The following is a 24,766-nucleotide window of genomic DNA, read 5'->3' on the forward strand; positions in this document are numbered from 1 at the left end:
ATTCTCTTTTAAATCTCTTTTCTCATAAAATTCTCTTTTAAATCTTTTACTCTTCTTAACTCTGACTTTGCCATTTTAAAACCTCTTCAAAAACTCTTAAAAACTCTCTTCAAAAACTGTCCTCCCAAAACTGTCTTCTTTTCTTTTTTTGAGCTTTTTATAGTTTTCGGTTGTTTACCGTTTTGCTACTTATTCATCATTTATTTATATGACAGGTTGAATAAGTTTCCGTGCATACATCTTTTCTTGGTTGTTGTTATTTTTTTTCTTTTTCTTTTCGCTTTATCGTTTATTCATATGACAAATTCAATAAGTCTCTGTGCGTACTTCTTTTCTTGGTTGTTGTTGCTTTTTTGTTCGAATATTATATGCTTGAGTCGGGTAAAACTTAAAGATAATGTTTACAATTTTATCATTTTCCCTCCTCACAATACTGGTGTAAACATTGGCAAAGAAATTGATAAACTGATTTCCCTGGACTTCCCTGTTCTCAAAACTTCAGATCAGATTTTTTGTGTTTTGGATGGTGCAGCAAACATGAGGTCAGGTTTGAGCAATGCAAAATTTGTCAAGAGTTTAGACAGTGGAAGCCTTCAAAGCATTGATCACAAGCTTAAAAATATTCTTCAAATAGCTGTTGAAGCAGACCCAACACTTAAAGCAGCTATCCAAAAACTAAACAAATTCACCACTAGATTATCACATTCTGCACCATGTCGAGCCCTTCTCTCTGAGGTGTGCCAAGACACACAACTCACCTACAAAGTTATATCCAAGCCATGCAAAACGAGGTGGAATTCACACTGCATCATGATTCAAACAATGGTGCAGATGAAGGAGGCAATTTTAAATCTAAATGTGTATGACATTTCAACTCATTTTGAAAAAGTTCTCTTGACTCATGGGGATATCACACCACGAGAGGAAATTCTCCCCATTTTGCAAACAATCAAGACAACAAGTGAGTGGATGTCTTGTGACAAGGAAGTGAGAAATGATTTTGCTCTTGTGCCAATCAAATCTTTGTTTTTGACTCTCAGAAAAGAGATTCAAAAAGATGCAGGCTCTCATTCATACAAAGCTTTTTTAAACAAAGAACTAGATCTTTTGACAGAAAAATTCCCGTTGAAAGGTGCAAAGATTAGTGCACTTGCTCTTGGACACTTGTTTAATCCAGTTGTACGAGGTTCACTTCTTCCAGATGATCTAAAAGAAAGCATGATTAACTTGTTGATAGAGGAACATGAATCCACACTTCAGTTCAGAGAAAACAAACTTGTCCGTGTTGAACCAGAATTGCTGTTTGAACCAAGTGATGATCTTTGTGAAGAGAACATGGCAGAGTTGCTTAACACTTTGTTAACTGCTCAAGGGTCACTGTCTCTAAGTTCAATGGAAATTGAGTCTCTTAGATCAGAGTTCAATGACTATGCACTGTTGCCAGGTGTTGGAACAAGCACAGACATCCTGGAGTGGTGGAGGAATAATGAAAAGGTAATTCCAATGCTTGCCAAAATTGCAAGAGGGGTATTGACTATTCCACCAACTTTATCTTCATCAGAGAGAGCTTTTTCCACTGCAGGGAAACTGCTGACAAAACATAGGCATAATCTAAATCCAAAGACAACTGAGAAAATGATTTACGTCAACAAAAATTATGATCATTTAAAAGACTTGGTAAAAGGGAAGTGGTATTTGAACAAGGAGGATGTCCCTGCTGAGAGTTTGGATGATATTTCAGACTCTGAATCTTCTTCTGCCACAAATTCTGACTCAACCAATCCTGGAAGAAGCTCAGATTTAAATAAACTTGAAGATAATGCTTTGGCAGAGCAGCCAACACAACAGCCTTCAAAAAAGAGGAAAAATTCCTAAATCATCTGAAGCCTTGCCTCTTAAACAAACCAACAAAAATAGCTAAACTAACTGAGAGACTTTTTGTTTGCCATCTTTTAATGTGTTCGTGATTTTTGTACAATAAATGTTAAAACAAAATGAGTTTCATTGTGTTTTTCATTTTGTGTTTTTCTCTTAAAATAAAAAAAAATATTTTATCGAGTTTTTTATGAACAAGGAGTATTAGAAATTTAAAAAATCTAACTAGATTTAAAATGAATAAAATGACTAATTGTTAGACAATTTGATTAAAATGATTAATAGTTTACTCGAAACTGATTAAAACGGTCGCGCAACTTTAATCGAATTAATCATTAATTTTTTAATTTGGTTGGTCATTAATCGAAAATTGAAAATCGCGGTTGTCAGCTCTCTAGAAAAAACCTTCCGATTTTTTGACAGTAGTTGAAGAGTTGTGGGAGCGAGTGCGCTCTCCTCCGTTATTATTTTATTTTTCAATTTCATAAAAAGACTTTATTTAATGTTTATTAATTTTACGCGGTTTTATTTCGGATTTAGTTAGCCACATATACTAATTTTTAAACTATCAGATTAATTCAGAAATAAGTACGTGCGACCAACTGAATCCGAACTAGGATTGGATATTATCCAAATACAAATCATTTTGTTTTTGATCTTTAAAAAAAAACTATAGCAAAAAGCAAAGTTATAAATATTTTAGGAACTATTACTTTTCGTTCACATTCCTTCAAAAAAAGAATTCGTTCTCTTTCCTCGTTCCGTTATTTTAAAAGGAACCAGTTACAAACTTCGTTTCTCAAAAAAAGAACTAGTTTCAGGAACTCGTTCCTTTTGGAAAGCGTTCTTCCAAATATAAAGATTTTGCTGTTTTCTTTATATATATATATATATATATATATATATATATATATATATATATATATATATATATATATATATATATATATATATATATATATATATATATAGATGTAAAAACAGCAAAATACCTTTATTACAGTTTTTACAGTTTTTTTATTATTTATTCAACTAGTTCATATCAATTTAAACTGAAATATACTAGCTGAATAAATAATCGTTTTTATTATGGATATTAAACATCTTGAAACGTTGAAATGCGAATTATATGTTATAAAATTTTATTAAAAGAGATAAAATAATTACAAACGTATCTAGAGCTGCAACTTTACGTGAAATAATGACAAAATGCAAGTTTCCTAAATGTTTATTGCAGAATGTTTATGTTTTTTGCCTGCCAGTTTAGTGCGCATGTTCACGTGATTGAATATTTTGTAAATTGGTCAGCAGATAAAATAGGTACGTGCGTATCTGGGTTTTTACGGCACCGATTTTAAAGACAAAAACTGTGACCTTTTTTTCACAGCGTGCTCGAACTCGGTGTGGTAATGATGTATTTATTTGTCTTTTTTTTTAGGATTTTATATCAGCTTAGACTTTATTAAAAAGGTAGAATGTTTTATGTTGAATAAATTATGGTTTTTTTTTTGCGTGTAATAAATTTTTCAGTTTTTTTTTATTGCTATTTAAAATTGTGTTCCTGTTCTGGCACTGCATTGATATTGAAGGCATGTTGGTACATATTTGAAATTTTCCAGTCAACTGTATATATCTATTTTCTATGTGCCTGCCAAATTTCATTAAAAAATATTCATGACCACATACCGTATTTTTCGACCCAGTGGAGGTACCATTTCCACCTCTTTTAGCGTTACTGTGACTGTTACACTTTATAAAACTGTTTCTGCTATTGTTACTGTTACTTTTTGTTATAAATTCTGTTGTTTTTTTTAGTTACCAGTGATTTTCATTCGGTTTTAAAATTTCGTTTCTGTTCCGGAGGTGCATTAATATTGAAGGCATGTTGGTACATATTTAAAATTTTACAGGCAACTGTATAGATCTATTTTCTATGTCCCTGCCAAATTTCATCAAAAAATATTCATGACCACATACCCTATTATTCCACGCAGTGGAGGTATGTATTTCCACTTCCGTTACATAGTGTTAGGGGGAGGGGCGGTTTTTGACAGTAGAGAATTCAGTATATTTGTTTATTTTATTCATTATAATGATATATTTTATTAGAACTGTTATTTATATATTTATCTTTCATTGAAATTCATTAGTAACGATAAAAATAAGGCGAAAACGCTGAGGCTTTTAATGTATTTAAAGATCACCTCCATAAATATATATATATACAGTGGTGGCCAAAAGTCTTGGAACAACATATTTTATGTTATGATAAATTTTTATACTAAAAATAATAAACGATAACAGTAAAATAAATAAATAAAAAAAAAATAAGTTCTAAGTATTTTTTTAAACAACATTCTCTTTAAAAATATACCTTAAACCTTCAAAATTTATACTTAAGATCAAAAATAAATTTTTTTGGTCGTTAAATGTTTTGTTCCAAGACTTTTGGCCACCGCTGTATATATATATATATATATATATATATATATATATATATATATATATATATATATATATATATATATATATATATATATATATATATATATATATATATATATATATATATATATATATATATATATACACTGGCGAGCAAAAAAAAGTGAACAGCGACTGCTTACGCATAAAATGAAAGAGCTCTGGTCAGAAACTCATACAAGCTTGTTTATTTTTGTTCGTACTATCAAAGAATTTACGTTTATCTTTCAAAGAAAACATGAATAAACTTCTAAACATTAGATATGAATACAGTGAACGTTGTCAGCAAAATCTGTGCAAAAATTGTACTGTTCACTTTTTTTTGCTCGCCAGTGTGTATATATATATATATATGTATGTATGTATGTATGTATATATATATATATATATATATATATATATATATATATATATATATATATATATATATATATATATATATTTATTGTAAATATTGCAAGAAAACGCGATATTTTTTTATGCATGTTTTATAAAATTTTATTATAAATTTTACTGTTACGTTTTAATCATTTAAAATACTTTGTTTCTTTAATTCGAAACTTTTTTAGCTACGTTTTTTAATCGTTTTGCACATTTCACTACGCAAAATCATGCGCAAATTAACAATGATTCTATTGCAAAGCTGCCGTTAGCCGAACGCGAGTTTTAAACGAAAGTTGCATTTTTCTTAAGCAATGCTTCATAAAAATAATGTTACTTAAATGAGCATAACTTTTTTTGTAATGATTCTTTTTTCATAACGTTTTCACCATTTTATTACAAATGCAGAGCTCTTTCGAACCATATATAAAACTTGAACAAATAAATGGTTTGAAATTTTTACACACGTACCTAAAAATATCGTACGTTTTTGAAAAACTTCATCCAAAAAACGCAACAAATGATTTTATGTAGGTGTCGAAGAATAAAAACCCACCCATGAAAATAAATAGTATATACGTATATATAGATGTTATTTTTTTTAGAAAAGGTTGCACTACAATAATTTTTTTGGGGACGTCGTTTTGCTTTAGAATTGATAAAGTTATTTAATTTTAAATGTTTCAGTTTTGTTTATACACAAGTAAATTAAGCTAATTCTTTTGTCCCCACATAAAAATAGATTCTGCAACTATTTATTTATTATGTCAAACAGCTTTTTTTTTTTTTTGGTAGTCTAATAGGTTGGGTTTTTTGTTTTCTAAGTGGAGATTTTATAAATTTGTAAAATTTTGAAATAACTCTTGAAGATGAATATAACTTGATATTTGACACGGAAGTATCTAACTCTGTCTAGGACAACATGTTAAAATATAAATCCGAAGAATCTGAAACTGTCTTTACAATCCCAGAAGTTGAAAACAGTGACAGCCAAAGAAATAAATGCAAATCTTGCAAAAAATGTATTGTTTATTGTTACTTTGTCCTCCAGAAGTTTAACTTGCATAGTCTTGCGTATTCAAATTTGTTTCTGGCTTAAAAATTTGTGCTGACATTATCCTCATCACAAGTTGCTTGTGAAAGGTCATTTTCGAAATTAAAATATATTTTGAACAGATTAAGAAATTTGATGAGCCAGTCAAGTTTACAGTCATTCATGCTGATATCTTGTGAAAAAGACGTTCTTCCGAGAATTAATAACGATGCAATAATTGATGTCTTGGCATCGACTAGTCAAACGATGAAAAAGTTGCTATACTAGTCAATATTGAATAGCGATTATGTCTCCTATTTCTAGACTCCAACTAACAGCAGTGTTTTAGAAATATTTATTTTTATCAATATTATTATTATATTTATATTTATCAATATTATTATTATATTTATTTTTATCAATATTATTATTATATTTATTTTTAGGCTGGGAAGTTTAAACTTTTTTTTTTCATACTTTAAATAATAATAAACAGTAATGTGCCTAAAAATAAAAAGTCCTTTACTAATATTTTTTACAATATAGTTAAATTTAGAAAAATAAGGGCGTTAATCATAGTCGCTGTCATGGGCGGCGTGAAGGCTCTTGGCTCCCACCCCTCTCTCTCTCTCTCTCTCTCTCTCTCTCTCTCTCTCTCTCTCTCTCTCTCTCTCTCTCTCTCTCTCTCTCTCTCTCCGGGCCGTTTTTTCAAGCCAGTCCGACTCTGAGCGGGGCAAGTTGACTCGTTTGTCGTTTCGCCAAATTACATGCTTTACCATAAACTTGTATTGTAATAACTTTTGTGTGGCTTAGTCATTATTATATTGCTTTATTATGCATTAAAGTATTTGTATGACATTTGCTTTATTTTGTTGTATTGGAATTTGCTATGAACTGATTAGTAGACTTTTTTTTGCATAGCCCTATATAAATATATAGTTTGATTGTTTAAAAAATTACGTAACCGTTTGTATTACATACCTTATTAACTAGAATTTATGATATTGTGTTATTTGGGAAGGTAATGGTATAATGGAATTTACTTTTTTTAAAGTCGCCATCTTTCCCCGCATACAGGGCAAGATGATAATTTGAGGTAACTTTGGTTAATGAGTTTTTTCCAGGCTATTTATAATTTTTTATGGGTTTTTTTTATACATATGTGCTGCATAATAATTTTTTTTCCACTTTTTGATAAAGTTTTACTTATTGAAACAGTTATTGAATAAGATATAAGTGCTTTTCAAAACGTTCGTCATCATGCCCCATGTTCCCCTATTTCAAACTGAGTTTTTGCGGTTTTTTTTTTTTTTTTTTTTCGTGGATCGAATTCCTTTGCGAATTAATTCGCTTTGTGGTTTTATTTCAATTAGTGGATTGGTCCGATAAAATTTATATTGTTATATTTCTTCTACTTAAATAATAATAGAAATAAAAATAGAGATAAAAACTAGTTTGAAAAATTGTTACGTTCATTTCAACAATTAAGGCAAATAACCTTTAAATAGTTAGTTCTTTTAATGAAAACTTTATGCAGGCCTCAAAAATATCATTTTTTGTTCAGACAAATATGAAAGAAAAATCAAATAATCTGATTTATTCCATTTTTATTTTATTTCATGTTTTTCATCTTTTCAGATGCCTAAGCTATCTAATTTTTGAGAATTCTTCAACAAGGTGGAGGAAAATAAGGCAAAATGTAAGGCCTGTTTTAAGCCAAAAACCGAGGTGTCATTAGAGCTTGCTCACTAATTCAATGAAGATCTAAATAAAAGATTCGAAGGGGAGCTGATGAATATTGAATTCTCTATTGCTCATTTTTTAAATCCTAACAGGAAGGGCATGTGGTTTGTGGATGAGGGGGAAAATTTTGAAGTAGTCAAAACTGCAGTAGAGAAAGCTATGGAAGAACTGTCAAAAAAAGAAATTTTGGCTAGCCAAAGCACTCCTTCCTCTTCAATGTTGGATGATGAAGATGATGACAACTTTGATTTCGCTGAACAACTGAGGAAGAAAATGTTTGGTGCAGGTTACGTTACTCCTTGAGGTGAAACAAGCACCAAGAAAGCCATTTCAGCTAAAAATGAAGGGTACTTAAATGCAAATCCAGCAAGTACAAATGTACTGGAATTATAGAAACAAAACCAGTATATTTACCCAATGATGTCAAGGCTGGCCAGAAAAAACCTCTGTATACCTGCTGCATCATCAACATCTGAAAGAGTTTTCTCAACAGCAGGGAATATATACAGCTCTAGAAGAACCAATCTTTCAACCTCATAGGTTGAGATGTTGGTATATATGAAAGAAAACACTAAGCAACTTAGTAAAATTCAAGACATTGTGTGGCCAGGAAATGAATTTGGAAAATGATTAACTTTCAGTGTGATTTTGACTTTTTTTATTTCTTAACAAGGAAATCATTTCTTTTCATTGTATATTTGAATATTATAAATAAATAAAAATGAATCTTATTTCAAAAGCATTCCTTATTCTTAATCCGTATAAATCCGTAAAAATAATATCGGATCGGGTTCCGTTCGAAAAAAATTTTTCGAATTGCAATCCGATCCGAAAGTATCGAATCGGATTGCAATCCGAAAAAATAATCCGAAAAAATTTTAACAAACTATTTTCCGATACATTATTTTCGGATCAAATCAATCCGTAAGTAATTTGAACCGTTTAGCATAGATAACTCGGTGAACAATCCGCAATCCGATAAACAGTAACGGATCGGCGGTCTCTAACCAATTCCATAAAATTTAACCCAAAAATTAAGAAATTTTGTTAAAGTGGAAACCTTAGGACTCATTGTCATGTTGTTACCATTGTATTTTTACAATACCATTTATAAAGTTAAGATGTAATGGTTTGTATATCTGAAAAGATCACAAGTCAGTGGTGCGAGCACTCTAAAACAAGTTAGACTTTTATTGGTTGATTTTTAACAAATTTTATTAACAAAGAACATAAACACTGATAAGCATTTTAACGGAACTATTTGATCACAAGATACTAGTTTAGCAAGACAAATGTCAGTTGACTTCATGATAAATAAAGTCTTCTTTCACAAAAACACTCTTTTTCAAACAATAATAGCAAATTTTTTCAATTTACTCAAATATATACATACAATTATTTACTAACCACAAACAATGTCCTTAAGCTGCAGGACAGAAAAAGCATGCTTATTTCCATGGCTCATGAAATTAAAGCTGTTTGCCAAATCGTCAGGTTAGAATCATTTTGTTCTATCTCTAACTTTAAACGCTGGGAGAAAATGAATTGTTAATTTTACTAAGTGATGATTACTTTTAAAATACATTTTATTTTTAAATTATTTTTTCTGAATAGTTTCTTTAAATGTAAATCATTTAAAGAATAAGTTATTATTTCTTAAAAACGTAACAATAAAATTTTAATTAATTTTTACTTATAGAAAAAAATCAAAAACTTTCTTTCAACGTTTAAAATAGGAGATAGAACAAAATAATTCTAACCTGACGAAATTATCAGTCATGACCATTTTCATTATTCGTCTGACAGTCTCCATCAAAGAAACACCTCCTTGAAGACCAAGATAATGTGTCTAACTTAATGTATAACGTGAGCTTAAAGAAAAAATAGTTTAAGTTTGTCATTAAATTAAAAAACTCACTGTCTGCAACTTGTCCAGCGTTGACTGTCGTAATTTCTTTTCAAAATTTTGCACATGTTCAGTGAACCTTATACCGCAATACTTTCTTTAAAACTACAAAGTAAAAGTCAATAAATTCATCTGTAAAAGAATTTCGCACTTTTTTTAATAGAAACTTTCAACCAACAATATACTTGTTTTCAGTTTTGTTAAAATCGAAAATCATGGTAAAAAAAAAAAAAAAGAAAACCACGAAAAAAGAACAGCAACGTATTAAGATTTCTAAAAAGAATGACGTACTTTGTTGCTCTGCTTTTTCTGTGGTTTTCTTTTTTTTTTTTTACGGTGATTTTGGTCTGTCCCTACACAAGCTGAAAAGAAAAAATGATTGTGAATTTGTTTAGCACTTTAAATAATTTGTTTCTATCTGCCGATTGGTTAGAAAGCTCATTAAACGTAAGACATTCTTAACATTTCTTATATATTGCAAGAGATTTTGTTTTCCTTTGCACCCTTGATGTATTAAGTAAAAAACTGAAACACTAGAAATGTAACGTTAAAATCCAATTTTCATCACCTGTAAATAACAGGATTTTTGAAAACAAAAGTTTTTAGTTTAACTGTCCTTTTACAAGAAATGCTTCATTGTTAGTTTCCAGCTTCCTGTTAGCAATGTTCGACAACGATCTCTTTTTTTGTAACCAAAACTTTATGTAATCTTACCATTTCAAACTTATTAGATTTGTTAGAAACATTTGTATAAGTTTCTTTTTCTAATAATTTACTTAAACAAATGTTTGCTATAGGATAAGTCCTTTAGTGAAATTTGGTAAAAATGCAGTCATAGAAGCTGTTATTTGAAAACTTGAACAGTTAAGAAGGGTTAGATAAGTAAAAATATGTAAAGCAATAGTTTTCCTATATATTTTGACAGATATTTCATGAAAATTTTAAACTTTCCTATTAAAAACCAATCACTTTCGTTCTCTAAATTGACTTCCCATCGATCCCAAGACACTTAGCATCTCAAGGAAAGATTCCATTTTATATTTGTTCATCTTCGTTATCTTGGTAAATATGTTCAACAATAGTTTCAATTAAATATTGATTAAATGAGTCTCCTGTGCAAATCTCTTCCATTCAGTTGATAAATATATGATCAAGAACTTTTGCAAGTTTTTCTAAATACAAGATAAATGTAATGAAAGTGAAGACAGCCTAAAAAAGATAAAACCCATAAAAATTCAATATTCAAAATACGAATACCATTGTCTAAGATCAAATCAGAAAAACTTGTTTATAGAAATCAAAGAAATTGGGTAACAATTAAAAAAAAAAACAGCCCCCAATTTTTCAATTAAAAACCTGCCTATTGAACATATTGCAGTGTGCAGTTCATAAAATAAAGAGAACAATCTCAGCAAAATGCTTATCAACCATTTACAAAGATCGTCATTGGAAAGACCTTAAATGCCACACTAATTTTCTATCTGACAATAGTAATATGTGATTCCATAGTCTATACTGTGTGACAGCTACACCACAGGGTACTGCATGCCTCAACTCAAAAAAAGTCCAAAAAAAGAAGTGAAAGCTTAATCGTTTTTAGACTTAAAATGTAAAAGCAACTTTTTGATCTTAAATCAACTTTAGATAATTCCATAGGTATTAACAACGTGTAATTTTAAAGGGATATATGTGTAAAAAGTAAAATTTATCACCATAAAATTATGAAAATTTAAGGTATGTTTATCTTGTAAGAAACCTTATTTTCCACCTCATTACAAAACTTAATTTTTTTTTTTTGTTAAATTACTGAGTGCTTAGATGTTAATAATTTATTTGCTTTTTTTTTTAGATTTTAAAAACAGTTTTTTTTAGATAATTCTTTTGAAAATTAAAATTTTAATGCACAATTTTAAACATAAGTGCCAGCCAAAAAAAAGTTCCACATTGTTCCACGTTCAATTTTTGTGAAACAAAACCATTAAATTATAGCCAAATAAACCCTGAATTATTTACTGCGACCTCCTGCTCCTTTAGGAGATATTTTAAATAGATTCATGCATAGTTTTGTCAAATGCAACACCCGCCCCTCCGTTTTCGATTTAAAAACAGTTTTCGGACGTTTGTGTAATAATTCACAAACCTCCGAAAGCTGTTTTTAAATCGAAAACGGAGGGGCGGGTGTTGCGTTTGACAAAACAATATATGAATATCTATTCTGGTATTGGATATTAGTACTGAATTATTGAACTGGTTAGTAATTCAAGTTGTGAAAAGATTTTCATACTCTGATTTTTTTATTTTTGGATTATAAATTGTTTTTTTGTTTTTTTTTGCGTTAAAGATTTATAACTCGCTTTGTAACGCGTCTGCGCGCGTTTAGTAAATGCGTGCGTTTAACACGTACACGAGCGTTTGTGTATTAATATAATATTGTTATATTATGGGTCAAGGAAGCTAAATGTTTTACTAAAAATAGTATTTAGAATTTTAAAGTGCACTAACGCGCGTTTTAACGCGTACATGTGCGTTATACGGGTAACTAGTGCATGTGAAAAAAATTTTAAGTTCCTAATTTGAATTCCTTGACCCCAAAAACCCCTATTTTGATGTATGGTATATGTTTAATGTACATGTATTTAGTAGTTAGGTATTTTTTGCCGCTTTTTAACCTTTTTAATTCACTGTGCGACATATTAGGAGAAAATTGGAGCAACGGGTGGTTACTAAAAATCCGGACTGACTTGAACAGACTATTAAATGCCACAAGCTAAACAATTTTTTTTTCATGCTTACATCCATTTTAAAGCTCATTTAATTCTTTGTAAGTCAATTCACATATTTTTAGATAATTATCAAAAATGAAGAAAAAAATTGTGTTCAAGCAAGAAGAGGTAAGAAAACGAATTTATGAGTTCTACTTGAAAAATAAAATCGCAAGGTAAAAAGTTCACTGAAGATCACTTCAATGCTGAACAAATTCCAAGAAGCACTATCTATGATGTAATCAAACTGCGAACAATTCTGGACACAAAAGATTGCAAGGAAGTAATCGTGTGGCCAAAATCACGACCCCCAAGGACATCAATTGTCCGAAAACCATGTTTGACCACAGTAACTGGGTTTTTTGATGTGGCAAGCTCATAGTGTACCTGACCAACAAGAGGGCCAAAAAAAGCGAATCAAGATCGGCATTGATTTTCTTTATCTTGTCTCTGTCACTCTCTGTCCAGTGACAGAGACAAGACTCTACCGAGCGTTAAGTATCGCAAAAAGCGCAAGCTCGAACCCTAGGTGCTCGTCTGGCTGGCCGCTTCTGACAAAATAATTTCCGGGGCATTTTTCGTCCCCAGTGGCCTAACAGTCAACAAAGCCATCTACGAAAGGATTGTATCAAAAGGAGACTAGTGCTGTTCATCAACTCTCATCATACCAATGGCAATTATGTATTTTGGCCGGATATGGCGTCATAACATTACGCCAAAACCGTGACCGACTGCTACGAGGCCCATGACATCATTTTTATCAAAAAAGTTGACAATCCACCAGCCGTGCCGGAGTGTCACCCAATCGAAGACTTCTGGGCTATTTTGAAAGGCAAAGTGTATGAGGGTAACTGGCAAGCAAACAAAAATAAAGCTTTGTCAGAGAAAATTTGACCTTGAGCTTACATTTTCATTTTTTGGGTCAACTCGTATTGGAGTTGGCCAAATCCGAAGAAAAGGATAAGTTGAAGACAAATTTAATTTAAATAGATAAAGAACGAAAAACTCTATTTAATATTAGTTTTTTTAGATTAGTTTAAACAAACTCTTTCATGGTCAGATGGCTTTACAAATACCAACCCAATTGGAATTTAGAAACTTAGCACAGCTTTTTTTTCAAATGATGAACTGGCATAGGCAACTAATAGAATGAATGCCCAAAGCAAAAGCCAAACAAATTAGAATCCCTTCAAGCATAAGGAACTGGTTTTGCCTTCAAATACCATCACTCCACACAGCAGGAGTTTACAAAAAAAAACTTTGTTTTAATTAACAGTTCTTTGATTTTCTTGACTTCATTTTGTTGACTTTCATGCGCTTCTCATATTTGTGTTGAGCAAGCAGTTCTAAAAAAAATTTTGACAATATATGATTATACAGCCAGTTGCAACCTTATCCACTTAGTTTTAGTTTTAATCAAGTCTTATAAAGCTCTTAATCAAACTTATTTCTTTTACAAATTCCAATTCTACTGACTAAGTTGAGACTATTGTAACTTCTCTTTTCACTTAAAGGCGAAGTTTACTTCACCTATTTAAAAAAAATAATTTCGTAGTCGAAAAATTCTTGCTGCAAGAAGACTTAAATACGAATGGCTTACATTAATTTTTTCTCAAAAGTCAGACCACTCAATGATTTTCAGTATAACTTTCATTAAGGCTAAAAGAAAGACAGAAAGGAAACAGAAGGGAAAAATTGAAAGAAGACAGAAAGGAACAAGGCATGCACAGTTTAATGACATCGAAAAAACAGCGACACGTGTTGTGCATATGCGGCTGACGAGATCGTAAAACGGTTTTTGCTCACAAACCGGGAAGAACTACAACTTCTTATTCCTTGATACGCTCGCCTGGTTTGGTAAAACTTTGTATAAGATTAGAAGAAATTGTTTATAAACCATAAATTCAAAAAGATTTTTCTTACGTGTATTAAGTTTTTCATGATAAAAACTACCAGTTCAAAAACTGCTTGAAAAAATGTAAAATAGGGGACGTTAAAAATACTGAAAATTTTTAGAGAAGGAGGAGTTGCATGCTCATGAAAAAATCCCCTTGAACATAAATGCTTTTTTTTTTTAACAAATTATTTAAGTAAGTGTGCTCATGGAAAAATCCCCTTGAACATAAATGGCTTTTTTTTTTTTAACAAATTATTTAATTAAGTGTGCTCATGGAAAAATTCCAAAATCAAAGAGCGAAAAAAGTTATTCAGAGCGTTGTTAACAAAAAATAATCACCGATGGAGTTATTGCTTCATATTATACAGCTATTAAAATTATAGTACCCACATTCTGTATAAGCATAACAACCATTAGGAATGCCGATACAAAATTATTGATGTTTGAATAAAAATAAAAATCATGACCTTAAGTAGTGACGAAATTAGCTCAACTTCCTAAATTTACGGAGACATTTAAAGGATATCAGTCAATAGTTAAACTAAACAAAATAATGACCAACAGTAAAAACAAACGATAGACCTACGAAATGCAAAAAAAAAAAAGCAGGCTTGTTACAAATATTGATTGGACACAGTGAGCAGAAGAAACTTGTTTCGGAGAATTTCTTTATTAAATGTTTTTCAAAATTTAAAAACTTTGACCATCAGATGATTTTTGATCAAGTTTATGACAAGTAAAAAAGTTTACAATTTTAGAAGACCTAGTTCTTGGAAGAAGGCAGTCACGGTTTGGGATGGAGTTAGATTAGCTCCGATAAACCTAACTGTTTTCAAGTCTACATTCTTATTGATATACTAGAAGTTTGAGCATGCTCCATGACTCTTTGAAACCAATCTTGAACAAACAGCAATATTCATAAATATTTAAAGATTGTGACTAATAATGGACCAAAAAGAACAATGTGGACATTCTAAGCGTTCATCAGTTTTTGAATGGAATTGTAATTCAGTCGAACAAAATTTATTTTGCGCAGTAAAATTCCTGCTTTGCGTTTAAATGATTGTTGTTAAGTAAGCTCAGATTGTTGTTAAGTAAGCTTTCTAAATTCTGAATAGAAATAATTCTATTCAGAATTTAGAAAGTAATAGTAAATATTTTTCAACTCTTTACGATCAACTTATTTATGGTAATTCATGTTTAAGATTTATATTTAACTATTGAAATATAGATTTATGACATTAGCTTTTTGAGATTGAGTTTATAATTTTTTGATGAGTTTGCGTAGTTGACAATGCTATTATTTTATTGATGCGTACGGTTATTTGCAGTAACTGTTAATAATGAATCGTAAAAAACTTTCTGGTGCCCAAAATAGGGCATTGGCTTCCAAAAGGGTAAAAGAATGTGAAAATAATAAACAAATGCTCCAAGAATTACGTTGGTTTTACAAAGCTACTGATTTGAAGGTGATTTAGTAGAAATATATATATATATATATATATATATATATATATATATATATATATATATATATATATATATATATATATATATATATATATATATATATATATATATATATATATATATATATATATATATATATATTTCTACTAAATCACTATATATATTTCTACTAAATCATATATATATATATATATATGTATATATATATATATTATTTTCGAGGCAATTTACGAATATTTTCGAAATTAATCATTTTTCACACAATGCCAATATCCGTTGCAGAGGGTGAAAGATCTTTTAGTAAATTTAAGATTATAAAAAATCATTTCAGAGCCACCATGGGACAAGAGCGACTTTCAAATCTTATGATCTTGTCTATTGAAAATGATCTCGCGAAATCATTGTCATATGATGAAGTAATTTATAATTTTGCCTCGAAAAAAGCTCAAAAAATTTATTTAAGTTAGGAATTGTTTATGCTGCGGTTAGTTAGCAAAAAATGAAATAAAGTTAAAGTAGCTATAAAGGCATAATGTACTTTTTTGCTTCTATGCTAAGTATATATATGAAGCGAAATCTATAAGGGCGCCAAAAAAGGTTTTGTCCCGGGCGACTTGAAGGCTCTCAGCGGCCCTGAGTAAGCTTCATTACTTCAAACTTACTTAGGTCGTTAGGAAAGTTCGTGGAACTTCATCTATAAAGATACAATGAGACAGGAAATAATTAAATATTTATATATCATTTCAAACTGTGTTTAATTATGAACATTTTTAGTACTTGTTGAAATATTTTCAATGTTTATTAAAAAAATTATTTAAATTTTATTATATACGTTTAAAAGAAAAAATTTAAAAATGGAAAAATTTGAATATCGAGCATATATTAAAACCCGTGCTCTACTTGGAGTTTCAGCACAAGCCATAACCGATGAGTTGGTTTTAGTTCATGGTGACCAAGCTCCAAAATGTAGTACAGTTGCCAAATGGGCTACTTTATCTAAAGATGGTAGAGAGAGTCTCGAAGATGATCCTCGCTCAGGGCACCCTCAAACCACGTATACAGCTGAGAATATTGAACGTGTGCGAGCCATTATTGAAGAAAATCCGCATGCAACACATGATATAATTGAAGCCCTGACATCAATTAATCGCTTTACAATCAACGAAATCATTCGCAACGCACTTAAAAAAAGAAAACTAACATCACGTTGGATACCCCACGAGTTATCCGATCAAAATCCCAAGAATAGAGTTCAGGTGAAGTTTCAAGTGATAAGTATGAAGTTAAGTTGGCGGCCCAACTTCAAAAATTATGAAAAATACAGATACTGTGTTTTGACGTTGTACAGCTGAGTTGTATGTCATTATCTCTTCGTTTGTCATGTATTTAATGATTGTGGCTGATAATGCACCAAAAACGAACAGCGTAAACAACGCTTAACACGTTCGCTGCCGGGCTATTTTAAACTATGCGTTATTGCTTTGCTGAGCCATAATGTCTACAATCATTAATTTTTGCCGAAGCTATTTCACGTGGTTTCATTCTCATTGCCAAGGCTAGATATCAACTAGATATCAACATTTCAATAAAAAAAATATTTTTAATCTGAAATAATTCTATAGTATTTTTTCTTCTGAATATAACTGACAAAAAAAGAGTATTACGAGTATACTCGTAGTTTGGTAAAGAAATTTTTTTCTCCAGTGCCGAAGTACTCGTAACACCGTAATGAGTATAACTCATTGCGGTGACTACATCTTTTCAAGATGTAATTGAGAACTTGAAAGTTGTAATTAAGAAACGTAAGATGTAATTTAGAAATACAACATGTAATTAAGAAATTTTAAAATGTGACTGAGAAACCCAACATGTAAATAAGAAATCGCAATATATAATTTGAAACATATATTATAAGCTTTTCTCAATTACAACTTTCATCTTCTCAGTTAAATCTTAAGTTTCCTAATTACAACTTTCATGTTCTAAATAACATATTGCGACTTTTAAATTACATTTTGTATTTCTCAATTACATCTTACGTTTCTTAATTACAACTTTCAAGTTCTCACTTACATCTTGAAAAGGTTTAGTAATGTAGCTTATTTTATGCATTATTATTATAAATAGTGTTTCAATTTTTTTGCACATGCACATTGACAGTTATCATGAGTAAAAAAGGTAATTTATATTTTGTTTTCTTAATTCTAAATTGTTGTGTTTTTTAGACTAGAAGCTAAAATATATTTGATATCTACATTATACTGTATGTTATTAAAAATGTGAAAAAAATTTAAAGTACAAAACAAGATGTTTTTTAATACATTAAAAAACATTTTAGTGTGCACTTTGAATTTTTTACACAGTGCACTAATTAATGTGTTTTATAGTAGACGATAGTTCGTCTGACTTTTTTTTCCCGTGAACTTTGGGAAGTCAGACGAGAAAACTTTGGTTATTTAAAAAAACGAATAACGGCGAAATATAATTACGTTTTGCAGGTTTAAGGAAGGGGGTAATATGCCATTGCTGAGAGCTTTTAAAGCTTCTTTTTCGTAATCCTTCAAAAGTTTAATAAGAAATAAATCACAAACTTTTTTAAAAGCATACTTTAAATTATCTTTTTCTTTTGTTATACTGCTGCTGAATAGCACTGATAATTTAACTAAATACATTTTGGCGTAATGTAAGATAAACCCCCCGAAACTTTACGATATTTCATTAAGATCAGAGAAAAGCCGCAGGAACATATTTGTTCCGGTAGATGAAAAATTGCATTAGCGCAAAAACCAAAGTTTTCTCGTCTGACTTCCCAAAGTTCACGGGAAAAAATAGTCAGACGAATTATCGTCTAGTTTTATAGATGTTTTATTTTATGATTTGCCAACTACGAGTATTCTCGTAGTTGGCAAATAAATGACGCCAACTTACAACGAGAATACTCGTAGTTGGCAGCGAAAGAGTTAAAATGTCAACTGGATATTTTAAGCATTCATCACTTTTTGAACAAAATTGTAATTCACTTAAACAGCATTTGTTCCTTTACTGCTTTGCCATTTGAAAGATAATTGTAAAGTAAGTGAAGAGCTTCATCACAATTCGGACATTAATCACCATTTTATTTTCTTCTCTGAAGGTTATTTTGATTGCTATGGAAACAGCAGGAATTAAATGACCCAATTTATACGAAATCAATCAAAATGATTGGGCTTGAAAAAAACCTTGATTCGAAAACAACCGAAAATTTCTAGAAACAAAACATGAGCTGATTATCTTCAGCAAAAGTCATTTTTTTTACAAAAAAAAAAAAAAAAAAAAAAATTTAAAACTGTTGTCCTCCTTCGAGAGTAAAAAAATGTCCACCGTTCGAAGCTTTTAAAAATTCGTAAAGATTTTGTTTTTCGATTTTCTGAGTTCCAATTTTTTTTTTTTTTCGTTGACATTAAAAAAAACTTTCCGTTCTAAAAAATGATCGAATCTCATCTTAAAAACTCGAATATTTTTTTTCATAACAGTTACCATTGACGACAACAAAAAAAACAATCTATTTCTTAAAATATTTCCATTATTATAATATCAATACATAAAATTACACTGTATTATTATAATTCCGTGATTTTTTGAAGTTTATTAAAACATCAAATTATAATATTACAACAGTTTTTGAAGTAAAAAACTCTCAGTTTTAATATACAACAAATATTCGCAACCAAAACTCCAAATAAAAATGAAATTCTTTTCCATTTTTTTTCCACCTTTCATGTTTTAAAAGAAAATTGTTTTTTTCTTTCTAAAATTACTTTATATTTCATTTCATAAATAATTCTCACATTATTTATACATTTTAAATATTTATTTAACAAATTAAAAATATTTAAACAATCAAAAGTAATTCTTATCACTTCAACTTTTTCAACGCTTCGATGTTAAAAAAACTTTCTTGTATTACATATACTTTTTACATATTTACATTTGTATTTACTTTTTATTTAACATATTAAACATTTTTTCGTGTTTCTTACTTTAAACTCTTCGATGTTATCAAACCATTCTCCACGGTACCTGATCATCAACTTCTTGAATTTCAAATCACGAAGCCATTCACAAATGTCGTCGATGAAGTTCGTGTCGTCGTGAAGGACAAGATTTAAGTTTTCAGCGAGTCGAATCCATGGAAGGAAAAAACGTTCAAACTCGTTAATTGATACGAAAGTATCACTATTCCCAATTACCAACCACTCAATCTTATGTGTCGGTGTCCATCCATCGATCTTCACTGGACGCCATAACAAGACACCACGAACGTTGGTCGAACATAAAGTGACAAGTTTTTTCTCATCTTCAGATAAAATGTTTTTCCAAACACGTAATTCATTCAACTTGCATCCTGCGGCAGACAATTTCTCCATGAAATATTTAAAATGTGAAACTTCATGAGCAGTTGTTCTATCGTCTATAACAATCCACCACTCATACACTTGTTCATCGATTGATTTTTTCAAGTCCTCGGTAATTGACGCTTGCGCTTCAAAGAAGCACTTGATGAATATCTCTTCAGTGTCATAATCTGAAGAAGAAGAAGAATAACAACATATTAATATTATTATTAATATTTATTTGCAACAACAGTTACTCAAGACAATCAACTTTAAACATTTTGAAAACACGATATCGTGTTTAATAAAAGTAAAACGGATATGATTTTGTATATCGAACAGATTAAAACAATCCGAAAGATCACAAATCAATTCCAAAAATACTTTTTATTTCATAAATATTTACTAAACAAATAAATAAGTTACGAAATACAGAACTAAAATATTTTATGAAACTTGTCGTACGCCGTTTTCAAACTTTAGTCGCGTTACAGCCAATAGAAATACGAATAACAAATAAGCCAATCAGATGCTTACTCAAAAGCATTGAAAGAGCGCGCAAATTGATTTAAAAGTCGCGTGAGATTTTTGATGCAAAATGATTTACTTTTGAAATGAGATAAAAACATTTCGCTTTCTATTTCTTTGCTTTAGTAACGAAAAATATTAAAAACTAAACGAAAGCACGTCAATTAGAAGCGGTAAAAGTGGATTAAAATGGTCAAAACGGTTAGAAAATACATTTTTAAAATTTTCAAACGAAAAGTATCGCATAAGAATTTCATGGTCACCTACTTTTAAACTTTCAAACTGGTTTTGAAGAGAAAAAATATCAAATAATCTTTTTAACAAAACCAAAAAAACACAATTTTACAACTTTAATTAAATAAATACTACGTCATTGTTTTAGCTGAACTTTTAATCGCTTTTTACCTAAAATCTCAACTTAAACAAATATATTATTATAATAAATTATTCTGCTTAAAATTAATTCTAACATTATACATAAGAATAAAATCATGAACACTTACTTTTTTCACACCGCTCGTTCAGAAATAATTGTTTAGAAGAAAATAAATAAAGTTAGCGATTTTCATCCGTAAAACAACTCAACTCCTGCGGCGATGCTCTCGTTTGAAAAACATTCGTTCGCTCATAATGGTTTTTGAAAATCCACCAGAGTGTGAAAGTTTCAGTTGTAATTGAAAATTCGAATCAACGTTCGAATTTTCTAATACAACTTAAAACCTCATTCTGGTTTAATTTTGTGGAAGCGTTTAAAGTTCTGTTAAAATGCAGTTAGAAATCGTTCTCTTCACTCTAATTGTCATGATTAGGGTTTCTCTAACGGGATCCCGGAGTTAAAAACCATCCCGTTTTCCCGGAATTTCAATGAAATTTCACGGGAATCCCGGTAATTTTTTAAAACATATTTTAAACATTTATAAAGATTTTAAAAATAATATTACTCAAAATTTGAGTACTAATTACTTCCTTTTCCATTTTGTAAATTTCTATAAAATTAGGAAGATATATTATAAAGAACAATTAAATCACCAAGATTTTGCAGTTTTGGTTTGTGTCTAAAATAGATAAAATATTATTATTGAATTTGATTTATGAATAGATTTGATTTACTTACTTAAATTTTATATGTTGTAACTTACAGCATATAAAGCTTAAATAAACAAACCAAATCCATTTATAAATCAAATTCAATAATAATATTTTATCTATTTTAGACACAAATTAAAACTGCAAAAAACTAGTGACTAATCTAATAAATAATCACAATTGCAAGAAATTACAATGAATAAAGGGGAGTCCCTTATATTTTAAATATAAAATAACTACGGACAAGTCACAAATACTTGTACGTGCAAAAAAAGTAATTAGTTACGCATAAAAGTTGAAAGTTAGAAAGAAAAGTAATTAGTTCCGTTAAGGAAGAAGTTTGTATGTAAAAAGTGAAATAAGTGAAAAACCAAGTAAGTGAAGTTTAAAATATATGTTTAGTAATTACAACTAATTTAAAATAATTTATCTACAATCAGCACACTAATTCGGGATTTTTATTGTAAGTAATATAGTTTTATATTTTAGTATATTTTATCTATTTAATTTATAGGATAATGAATATACCGCATCATGTCAAGTGGATCTAAGGCAAGGCAAAATTTTACCAAAGAAAAAAACACAGAATCTGCCACTTGTAATTTATGTAAAACAACAACGTGTAAAGGATTTTCAAGTGGTCTTCTTCGTTATTTAAAAAATCTTCACATGGAAGCATAACCGCCGAGAGGGGGAAGGGGGTGGACGGGGAAGATTCCCGGGGTCCCGCGTGTGCACAATCAATTTTTTAAAGTAATTTTTAAAATATTTAGATAGTTTTGACTTTCAAAAGATTTAATTAACTTTTATTTTTCATTTTCAATGACCTAAGCACGCTTCTTTTGGTCCTGGGTATGTAATTGATCATAAAGAGGGCCTCTTAAGAGAACTTCCCCGGGGCCCGAAATTTCTTTCGGCTGCTATGCATGGAAGTCAAAATTGAAGAAACGAAAAAAAGACCAAACGAAGAAACAAATTTTGAAGTTAGAAAAACTCAACCTAAAATTACGTCATTTATAAAAAAGGAATCTAAGGTAAGTATGGGTATTAAGGCCTACCTAACAGACTTTTGGTCATTTAGGCTTTAAAAATTAAGTTTAAAAAAATATTTTCGATTACTGCTTAAGATTAATCATTCCTTGATGTAAAAATCTTATCTGCATATTGAGGAAATAATTATAACAAAAGTTATTCATGTTTTTGTAGCATACCTTAATTGGGCGTTATTACCCCCTTATGGGGGTAATAAGGCCCATGTAAAAAATACAAAAAATAAATAAAGAAAAACCAGAAAAAAGTTTGGAAACATTCTTTTAATGCATAGTTTATCTCACATTTATAAAATAATAAGTAATCTTGCATATTTATATACTTTAAAAGAATCAATTTTTTATACAACAGTGAATAACAACAGAAAATTAAAAAATTCAATAAAGAAATGTTACAAAGAAAAACATTATTCTTCGCAGAATGGACATACTAATTCTTCCTCATCTTCAGAATCATACCCCATGCACCCCTCGTGGTACCATACTTTACATTTACAACATTGTCGCATACTTTCTACAGACTTGTGCTGGCATAACAAACAAAACCAATCATTCACATCCACACTTGCAGACTTACTTTTCTTTGCACTTGGTTTTCCTTTGCCTTTATTCTTTTTATTAACAGCTTTAGAAGTGGAAGATTGAGAATAATCTTTTTTCAGGTCTTTAGAAACATTTGCTTTTCCTTTGCCCTTATTCTTATTATTAACAGCTTTAGAAGTAGGAGATTGAAAATCTTCTTTCGTTAGGGCTTTAGCAACATAGTTAAAACTTTTTTTGCGACCGATCATAGCCATATTTTTCTTTTTAGCAGGACTCGGCATTAAATCATTGAAACTTGCATTAAGATTAATTTCAGGTTGATCGACTGAAACTGTTGAGGGACTGGGTTGGGTGACTGAAGCTGGTGATTTTTAGTGGGCCTTATTACCCGCTTTGAACCTGTTACGTTTATCGATAATGTATCCTTTTGTTTCAACACTTGCATAAATATTACATGATGAGTAATGATAACGAATAAGTACTTAATGCAAATAAATGCAATTGAAAAAAATAGAAGCTTTATAAAATATTTTAAAATGTAAAAACACGTATCTTAAAAATTAGACTTAAGCAATTTTTGACGAAACTAACAAAGAAATCTTGCTTTGTCGAACGCGCGGTAAAGAAATGCTGATTTTTTTTGCTGCCAGTGATAAAACCAGATAACTCTAATATTTTAATGTCGAAAAAAAGTTTCACAATTTATTTTTTCCCTAACTTTGGATTAGTGGGCCTTATTACCCGCCGGGCCTTAATACCCATACTTACCTTATAGAAGAAGTTGTTTCAAAATTTGCGGCTGTAAATGGCTTTTCACGGTGCATAGGAACATACTCTAAGACCTTGCAACACATCCCCAGAAATTTTATTTTTGATTATCATTAGAAAACGTTTCCTCATTCAAAAAACGTAAACGACAACTTTTTTTAGTGGGGGGCTGGGGAGAAAACACATATTTTAGGGCAGTGCCCAGGAATTTTGTTGTTCAAGATAGGTAACTAAGAAGCATGTAGCGTACTCAAATTTATAGTATGTTGATACTGGTAGCAAATGAGGATGACTTGCAAAAAATTAGGGTAATTGGAGCTAAACCAACCCCGCCCCGATCCCTAACTGCCCCCTTCCTAGAACTACGTCTCCTGTAATCGTAAAAATTTTTTTTTTTTGTTCTATCATAAACTAGATCAAAATTCATCGACAGATTTCAAATTTCATCAAAAAATCTCTTTTCGTTTAAGGTTTATAACAATCCAAAGCTTAAAATTACCCCCTAAAATAACTTTAAATGGTCTCAACTTTTAAACGAAAAATTTTTTTTTGATGTAATTTGAAATCTGTCGATGAACTTTGATCTAGTTTAATATAAAACAAGCAAAAAATTGAAAAGTGTTTTTAGGAACCATACCCTGGGGGGGGGGGGGGGGGGATTTGGGGGATCTTCTCGAACACCACAAAATCGAGCCCATGCCCCATATTTAGATTTTCAGAAATGTTTCTGATAGATTTATCAATTTTTTTTTTAAAGTTTTTAAAAATTTTTGTTTAACAGTGAAATTTACAGACGGATAAACAATTTTTATTACTTTCTATTTACATTTTTATTGAAATAAAAACAAAGCAAAGCAACCTTTAATTA

The 24,766-nt window shown here is 30.0% G+C and overlaps 4 protein-coding genes and 1 long non-coding RNA gene across 6 annotated transcripts in view; 4 read left to right on the forward strand and 1 right to left on the reverse strand.

The window, feature by feature from the left end:
* The window catches only part of LOC149894894 (uncharacterized), a 315,082-nt gene that overhangs the window by 118,189 nt on the left and 172,127 nt on the right, over nucleotides 1-24,766 (forward strand). The window lies entirely within an intron of this gene.
* LOC149894908 (uncharacterized) lies at nucleotides 274-1,998 on the forward strand. The gene has a single exon (XM_090071617.1). It carries the CDS (start codon nucleotides 298-300, stop codon nucleotides 1,873-1,875), a length of 1,578 nt encoding a protein of 525 aa, XP_089927743.1. The 5' UTR covers nucleotides 274-297; the 3' UTR covers nucleotides 1,876-1,998.
* On the forward strand, nucleotides 11,653-14,089 carry LOC149894909 (uncharacterized). Its single transcript, XR_016449183.1, has 3 exons — nucleotides 11,653-11,672; nucleotides 12,268-12,313; nucleotides 13,843-14,089. It is a non-coding gene; the product is annotated as an uncharacterized LOC149894909 (long non-coding RNA).
* LOC149894910 (protein GVQW3-like) lies at nucleotides 16,406-16,903 on the forward strand. Its single transcript, XM_090080071.1, has one exon. The coding sequence runs from the start codon at nucleotides 16,406-16,408 to the stop codon at nucleotides 16,901-16,903; it is 498 nt and encodes a 165-aa protein (XP_089936197.1).
* LOC145192258 (NACHT, LRR and PYD domains-containing protein 3-like) overlaps nucleotides 19,531-24,766 on the reverse strand; it is a 36,040-nt gene continuing 30,804 nt past the window's right edge. For both annotated transcript variants that reach the window (XM_090076693.1, XM_090076694.1), the window contains exon 9: nucleotides 19,531-20,115. In XM_090076693.1, coding sequence (XP_089932819.1) covers nucleotides 19,538-20,115 — 578 coding nt within the window. In that variant the 3' untranslated portion in view covers nucleotides 19,531-19,537. The remainder of the gene's footprint in view (nucleotides 20,116-24,766) is intronic.

The sequence above is a fragment of the Hydra viridissima genome, unplaced genomic scaffold (assembly GCF_058129835.1).
Source record: "Hydra viridissima isolate aposymbiotic clone 2 unplaced genomic scaffold, HvirCarnegie_v1 scaffold_1, whole genome shotgun sequence".
NCBI classification, from domain to species: domain Eukaryota; kingdom Metazoa; phylum Cnidaria; class Hydrozoa; order Anthoathecata; family Hydridae; genus Hydra; species Hydra viridissima.

What these genes read in the sequence shown, in the direction of transcription:
- LOC149894908 (XM_090071617.1), top strand. Translation starts at nt 298, where the DNA reads ATGACAAATTCAATAAGTCTCTGTGCGTACTTCTTTTCTTGGTTGTTG.
- LOC149894910 (XM_090080071.1), top strand. Translation starts at nt 16,406, where the DNA reads ATGGAAAAATTTGAATATCGAGCATATATTAAAACCCGTGCTCTACTT.